Source organism: Adiantum capillus-veneris, chromosome 2, assembly GCF_014529385.1.
Source record: "Adiantum capillus-veneris isolate H3 chromosome 2, ASM1452938v2, whole genome shotgun sequence".
Taxonomy (NCBI): domain Eukaryota; kingdom Viridiplantae; phylum Streptophyta; class Polypodiopsida; order Polypodiales; family Pteridaceae; genus Adiantum; species Adiantum capillus-veneris.
The window spans coordinates 143,336,469-143,344,445 of record NC_140932.1 but is presented as its reverse complement, the minus strand read 5'-3'; the positions used below and the strand labels follow the sequence as shown (position 1 = coordinate 143,344,445).

The window sequence follows — 7,977 nt, the reverse complement described above, 5'->3', positions numbered from 1 at the left end:
CCATAATTTTGACTTGCAAGGCATGCATAAGTGGCATGGTGACACATGAAACACTTCAAGTAGAAGTGTTACGGCTTGCTTATGTCTCCAATGGGGGGGTCAAATAGACCTCAATCAATCATGGAGCACGAAGATTTGACAAGCAAGAACGAAGAGAAACGAAAGGGCGCCAACATTGTTATGAACTCTCGATTTGTGAGTCCGCTGAGTGCCCAACCTCCATCCCCTCTTGAAAAGTAAAGAAATTTTTTGGGTGACCACCGCAAGCTCTTCCTAGAGACTCTTATTTACACATCCTACCTAGCGATACGCACTTACGAAAGAAATTAGTTTCGAAAGCTTTTGGCAGGGCCGGTATGAAAAGTGAGCACTGTCGAGATTGTTGAAAAGGGCGAAAAAGGTGACGCGACCTTCCTCTTCTCTTCTTGGGGAAGAGCCAAGACAACCACCCCCAGCCGCAGATTCCCTGTCACACACTCCTCGTAACACCCCCCCTCTCTTTCTCTCGCTCCCCCCCCCCCCCCCCCCCCCCAACACACACACGCACGCACTCAACTCAGCGGGAGATTCTCGACAGCATATCCAGGTATCTTAGCTGCCTCCGCTTTGTAATGTGTGTGTTTTAGTGATAGAGGGGCTGCTGTCACTGCATGCGAATGTTCAACGAGAAGACGAAAGAGCTGGGTAGTTTTGGGGCTCGCGTACGTAAACCAAACAAGGTTGCTTGTCGGTTCTGGCGCGCGCGCGAGAGAGAGAGAGAGAGAGTCGCCCAAATACTGCAGGTTGGAAAGAATGAGAGTATAGCTTAACGGAGCTTCGTGGGTTTCTTGTCACTTAAGGAGAGAGAGAGAGAGAGAGAGAGAGAGTTTCCGCCCATGTACTGCAGCTTGTAAAGACTGAGAACGTGAATTGGCAGGTTAGCTTAACGACGCTTTGTGGGTTTTCTTGTCAGTTGGCTGTTGGTACAGGGAAGATGGGTGGAGCTGAGCGTGTGGTGTGTGTGGCATGCCTTCAATTCGCATGCACAGATGATGCAGAAGACAACGTTAAGCATGCTGAAAGGTCTTTTTTTGACAAAATTTGCATGAATTGAATGCGTTAATTTTTATTGTGTCTCAATACGTATGTCAGTTTGCAGGAAACCTCACTATCTACCCTGATTGTTCTTCTGGTCTTCCAGGTTGGTTCGGGAAGCGCATGCAAAGGGTGCACAAATAGTGTTAATCCAGGTAAATGCAGCTTTTTAGGGGCATTTGTATTTTTGAGCTGGAATTCCTTTGCATTGTACTCTCCAGAAGGTGGACAGAAATTTTTGAGAGAGATCATATAAGTCAATTGTAATATCACTTGTCATGAATTAGGATTTGTAGGCCATGCTCAGCTTGTGTTGTGGTCACCAAGGTTCATGCCTTCTGATCACACCCCTCACTAGGAGCACCGATGTAAGTTTAGAGTGCCGCTATTAGAGATGCAATTGCAGAATTTATCTCCACCTTTTGAGTTAGAGGAATCCTACCCAAGCCCCGATACTGTGTTGAAATCCATGGAGCTACGCCTCTTGCACTCTCACATGGTAATGACAAGATTCACACAATTAGTGGGATACACAGAGCCAAGAAAGTTGGCAATAGAGAGAGTAAGATTCGGAAGATAGAGAGACAAGAGACTAACTGCGTGATTATCAATTCATGGGAGACAAAAAGATTTGATTGGTGTGCGCCCCTTCATATCTGGGTGACTGATAGGTGCAATTGGGCTTGCATTTCAACACTCCCCACGGCCATCCTAACCTTTTTGTTTCCCTCTTGCGGAACCACTCCAGGCTTGGCGATGGTGCATCTTTCTTGCCTCCTCCCTCTGCGAACATCGGAAGGGTTTGATTGTGTGAAGAGGTTACAACTTGGTAAATTAAAGAAACCATTCCAATCAGCTCGCAACGCACTCGATTATCTGTAAATTTGAGGAAATGCAGCAACAATCAGTTGTATCTTATCTCTTGACTGAAATATCTGTATCTGTTCTGTGAAACCTGAGATCCTCGGAATCATCCCAAATCAAGATGTAAGTCAGCCCGCAAATATCCTCCCAGGACTGCAACCATTGATCCGACTCGAAACAACTGCCCCAGATAGGATAATCTTCTTTGGAATTCAAATGACAGACTACCTCTGCGATCAAGCACAAAACTGATGAAACGGGTTGAGTCACTTGACAAGGCAATAAAAAAATGCAACGGTACTACAACGGATGGAAAATCAGCAAACTGAATTAAAAAAGAACACTTAGTCGAGAGAATGGGGGGCGGAGTTCCCCACTCATAGGGATTGCGTCCCCCCCCCCGCCCCCTCCAAAGGAAAAAAAAAAAACACCTGCGTTGCAGTTACAATTCTTCGTGTGAGCTCACTCACATAATCTGAGTCACACTGGCACTCCCAACCTCTCATTTATAGGCACTGGGCTCCAAAAGAAACATTATAACATCTATTTACAATAATGGCCAAAAGGACATAAAAAGTGTTGCTATTACGAATTGGTGCGCCATGTTAGCAAATATGTATGCTGCCAGATCAACAGACCGTACATTGCCACTTTATCTGTTCGTATGGGCTTCCCCAAGAGGAGTAATTGCCTTGGATTACGCCTGCGAAACATGCACAACAACAATAATCAAGGTGGATAGAGAGTATTACAGACATTAAATACAATACACAAGGTAAGAAAAAAAAACGTTGTACGGTACAAAACATTACTTTGAATCATAAAATACGTTTAGTACTAAACTATATATATGTTTAACTTGTATGTGTGTGTATCTGTGTGACCTTGTATGTGTATATTCAAAGCGTGTTTGCTTATTAGAGACAATTAGAAACCTAATACAATTGTCAATCTCATGGCATGCAAAATTTGATTAAAATAATTGAAAATTTTCATGTGCGTACATTTAGAAGGCAAGCAATTGAAGCAAAATCAGTCGGTATGTTAGTATTGGATGATCAAGACTATACGAATCGAATTTAATGTCTTGAACAATAAATGTGCGAAATTTATGCAATTTTCCACTAATCAATAGATACCGACTTCATGCACACATCGTCACAACTTCTGACGAGGGCATCCGACTTGAGTAGGAGAGAGAAGCTGGAGCCTAGTTGGAGTTGGAACCAAAAGGTGGATCCGATTTCCAAACAAGAGTCCAACAATGCGGAAATTGCAGCGGGAAATCCGGCGCAATTCGCGGCACATTTTTTGGGTACTGATCTATCCGTCCATGCGTGGTAGCATGGATGCAGGGGCTTTTTTGGTGACAGTTAAAAGCATTGACTTTTAAGGCTTTTGGAACCAAGTTCTTTAAACCAGTTGCCTTGTGGAGCTTTTAGCTCTTGTAGCCAAGGGCCTTTTAATACGAGTTGAGTTTTTGGATGAGTGCTCCTCTTGGCAGTTGTATCAGAGAGGAGTTATTCTAGGTCGACATGTCTATGTCCACACCTTCTCCCCTCGGTCTCTTTCAAATTATCTTATACTCCATACAAGTAAAGGAGTCGTAAAGGATTGGGGTAGTCTAGAGCTAGATTGTACAGGCTCTTTTCCGTTGCATCTAATAACATTTGCTGATCAAATGAGGCGGTTGTTATGATTCAAGTGTCCATCACCCAAACACAACTGAGGTTGCAGAAGAGAGATCGAACCTATGTCGTAGAACAAATTCACCAACCCCTAGCTGGAATTGACTGTATAGAAGACGTTTTTAAAAAAAGCCAATTACGACAAAAGCAAGGTGAAGAGGATGGGTCAGGGTTTTACTACCTTCTCCACAACTCATCTAGGAACATGTACCAAAAAGATGGGCACATCAAGGCTAGCTAGCTAATTGACATTAATGAAGTAAGAAAAGGGTCTCACGTTAATGGCAAGGTTAGCTTGGTTATTGTCACTATTCGCTCACGAGGATTTATTTCCCCATAGTGTTGGTCTTTTCCCTCAGCCTTTACAATGATGGGCAAATACAAGGTGGTATCATAGAGGCCCTTTTCCACCAATCGAACACACCTGATCCATTCAGAAAATTATTAGGGGAAGTTTCGTTCTTGTGAAGAGCATTCCATGATGTTACCCTTTGCCCGGGGCTGTAAAGTCTAGAGAAGTGTTCAACTCATACCTTTCAAGTGAAAGTCCAATTGTTCAATTGAACAGGACGACACCATGTGCCAACGGAAGGAACAGACTGAACCGAATTTAGGTGATTCAAAACAATTGAACTGAAAGAGAGACGAGACACGGGAGTGACAGAGTTCCACCCTTAGAGTGAACTGGCCCCAAACTGTAGCGCCACTTTCGGTATTTCTCTATATTGCTTGAACCAGTTACAACACTGGCAGCACTCTTGTGCATCTCCCGCGCGTAGAATGCCAGAGAGTGAGCCCTTGGTTCATATATAAAGGCCCTTGGCTATCAAAAGTAGTTTACATGAAAAGCATCAACTCTCAGAAGCATGTGCCCCATGGGCTGTCCGTATAATGTGCCACTTTTAGCACTTGTCATTGCAATTCACAAAAGCGTCTGTATAGCCTGCCACGTCAACGCGTATCGTCGCGGAAATCCGTACTGCAAGCCACTTCATAAGCTTTTACGTAAGTGGTTTATTCGATGTGTGTGCGCTTTACTTTTAGGCCCCATCGGACAAGGGTCCCCTATGTTGTTGGCGGTTAGGGTTTTAATCTAACTCTATTTTAATAATAGGCAAGTTGACACGGCACGGCAGAGCCTAGTGCGCAAATGCACTGGCCCCAAAGACTGGTGCCCCTTTCGGTATTTCTTCATTATTTCTCACATCAAAGTACAACTCCCGAGGGTCCCCTGCTCACAGACTTTGCGTCTAGATGCTTTGCAGAGTAAGGTCCCAAGGGCTCTTATAAACATTACAAGGGATGCCTAAAAGCAGAGCCCCAAAAGAACTTTCCTCAAAAGCACTAAACCCCCAAAAGCTAGCGCTAAAGCTGCCAGTGCGTTTTGCAGAAGTCCGTACAGCTTGCCACGCCAGTAGCGTAATACACGGACGTCCGTACAATTGCCACGTCATTAGCCTTCATGCAAGTTCTTCCTTGTGTCCCTTAGGCCCCATCGGATAGGGTCCCATAAGTGGTAGGAACTGAACTTTTAAAATTTGGCCACTTAGCAAGACTTTAAAGTTGATAAAACTTCTTCCGCATCTTTCACTAGGGATATGACCGCTCTCTGTTCGGAGTTCGTCCTTAGGTCATGCCATGGCATCACTTTGTGACATAATAAGACATACTCCCCTCTTGAAAGAATCTCGATCACGCCTGCAAAAACAGACATAGGACAAAAACTAGTTCAATAGACACTGATTCGGAGTACTGACACACTAGACGACACATATCCAGTACTTGCATGAAGACGACAGTCATTGAACATTCACATCACTATCCCCGTCGAGATCTTAGATGAGAATCATGGTCATTGTAACATATTTAGCAATCACATTCCAGACCTCACCAATCTCTGACTGTAAGGTGAACCGGAAGTGAATGTTGAACTTTGCTCAAGATGAGTGCTCCGAACTGTGCTCAAGGTTCCTTTTACTTACGGAAGGGAGAGCCTTCCGTTCCTTTAGTGAGAGAGTGCAATGGACACAAACAAAGTGAATAGACATTGTGCATGAATGTGCTGAGACTTAGAGATAGAGAGAGAAGAGAATACGACACCAGAATGTTGTCAAAACCATCCTCCGAAGGCCCCACTCTCTATGGCGAGCAGTCTACTTATGATTGCACAAATCTCTACAATGCTTGGACTTGCCGACGATGTCGATGACGATGAGGACGACGACGAGACGGGCTGAAATCTGAAAATGCTAAGGGCTGAAATCTGCAAACTTTTATCTGCTGAATTCTGACTCTATGTCGATGACGACGGTACGACGACGATGCGCTGAAAACGCTGGTTTCACCTACTAAAAACGTTGGATAGGGAGGCTGAAAACGCTGATTTGATCTCCTACAAAAATGCTGATTTCACATGCTGCAAAAACGCTGATTTGCTCTGCTGCAAACACTGGACAGCAAGGCTGAAAATGTTGTGGCTGCTGATGTAAAACCGCCTGCAGATCAGGCTTGAAAACGCTGGCAGATCTGAGGTCTCGATGCGAGGATCTACTGCGGTTTCGGGCGGTTCGCAGATGCTAATGGCTGATGGCTGAATTCTGAAAAACGCTGGCTGATCTGGGAAGCACCAAAAACACCAGGCTGTCTGTTGGGGGAGGTCTTGCTGAGAAGGTGCCTGTTGAACACTGGGTTCCTGCTACCTCTTTTGCCAGAAAGTCCTAACCCTGGTTTGCTTATATATTATCTTAGCAAAATTGCCCTACCTAGTTCCCAACAAAAGTCACTTAATAAATCGGTGAAAAATGTCAAAAATAGGGAAAATAGGTTTAATGCACTGGAAAATTTCCTTGATGGATTCTAATGGGATTCAGGAATGCTGATGATCATGCTGTGTGCAACCAGAGGATATGCATCTACTTTGAGTGTCTGGACATGCACGGTCTGCGAACAGACTCACAAAAGTGCTAGATCACTTTCTATTCTGGACTGACTTGAGTGGACTGAATCCTGGTCATGCTGTAGCTTGTCCACGGACACATAGGGTTGGATGTGTCATGTGACATCCCCTCCTTTTCAAAGTGAGGTACTGGTACCGAACTGTATGGCGTCGAGGGAGATCGCCAATAACATCCGGAATCCTGGAAAGGACTCTTCGCCGGCCCACTTTGATGTGTGGGTCGTGCGATACTTGAACTTCATAAAGGTCTGCAACGCTTTCTTCTTTGGGCCGCGCCGAAAGCGACACAAAGTCTGTTGTGGCTCCTTCAATGCTTCAACTTCGTTTAGAGTTACGCTTCTTCCTTCTTCAAGAATCTCCATGGCAAAGAATTCTTGAAACCACTTTCAACACAAAAATATGAACATACCTATTCCATGTAAAGTGATTGGAAAAAATCTCGTGTTCCTCAAAGACTGTGCATGCAATAGAGATGAACAAATAGACGGACTGCCAAACCGTTCACCAGACACACGCAAACAATGAGATCGAATCTTGTCTTTCTGATCTAAATCAATCAACTGTGGCTATTCACAACGGAAATGCCCATGCTTGGTGCTCATACTTTCTTGTGCTCTTTCTATGAAGGTGTCATGCCAAGGAAGAGACATGGAATGTGACTTCCTTGAATGCAAACAGTTCATCTTTTCATGAGAAATCCGCATACATCCGTGCTCATCCATGAGTGAAACGTGCTCAACGTACAATATGTCATGCATAGGAAAAGGGATCACATAAAGATGCTGACTAAAATACGGGAAACGATCACGAATGAAACACTCGAACATTGCGTGCTGACAAGTCATTCGAACACATAGTACTTCCTGTAAGGGTTCTTTGGACCTAGGCTCCAGAGCCAAGATCGGTTCGTCATGTTTGATCGAATCTGCCGCGGGGGGGGGGGGGGGGGGGGGGCTGTGGACCTCGAATCGAAAGCCAAGATCAATTCTTCGTGATTGATCGAATCTGCAATGAGGTTAGCTTCACTAGACAAAGTATCAACTAAACCATCGTCCTTGTGAACAATCACATCATCTTCCTGCAAATCATCATGCTTGTGAGAAATCACATCTTGATCATCATGCTTGTCCTTATCATCCAAATTATCATGCTCATCATTATCATGCAAATCCTGTGTGTCATGCTTGGGAGAAGAGGAGATTGAGAGAGTCTCCTTTTCCCGAATCTCTTCAATCTTCGCCTGCACATTAGAAATGAGAGAGGAAGAATGAACAACTTGCTTGCGATCCAATTCTGTTTTTCTTTCTGCGTACTTGCGCAAATTCTTTGGCCTCCAAGCGTAATTGCTCGCGCTCACGCTCCATGGCTGCCATTCTTGCTTGGTGCGACGTTGTC

At 44.5% G+C, this 7,977-nt stretch overlaps 1 protein-coding gene across 4 annotated transcripts in view; it reads left to right on the top strand.

Annotated features, from left to right (window-relative positions):
* The first annotated feature begins 427 nt into the window (after positions 1 to 427).
* Positions 428 to 7,977, top strand: part of NLP1 (nitrilase-like protein 1) — a 52,570-nt gene continuing 45,020 nt past the window's right edge. Inside the window, exons 1-3 of one of the 4 annotated variants that reach the window (XM_086490864.1) lie at positions 428 to 586; positions 953 to 1,062; positions 1,181 to 1,229. In XM_086490864.1, coding sequence (XP_086346990.1) covers positions 974 to 1,062; positions 1,181 to 1,229 — 138 coding nt within the window. In that variant the 5' untranslated portion in view covers positions 428 to 586; positions 953 to 973. Of the gene's footprint in view, positions 587 to 628; positions 783 to 810; positions 1,063 to 1,180; positions 1,230 to 7,977 lie in introns of those variants that run through there. The other 3 variants (XM_086490856.1, XM_086490871.1, XM_086490848.1) reach the window with 3 other exon arrangements.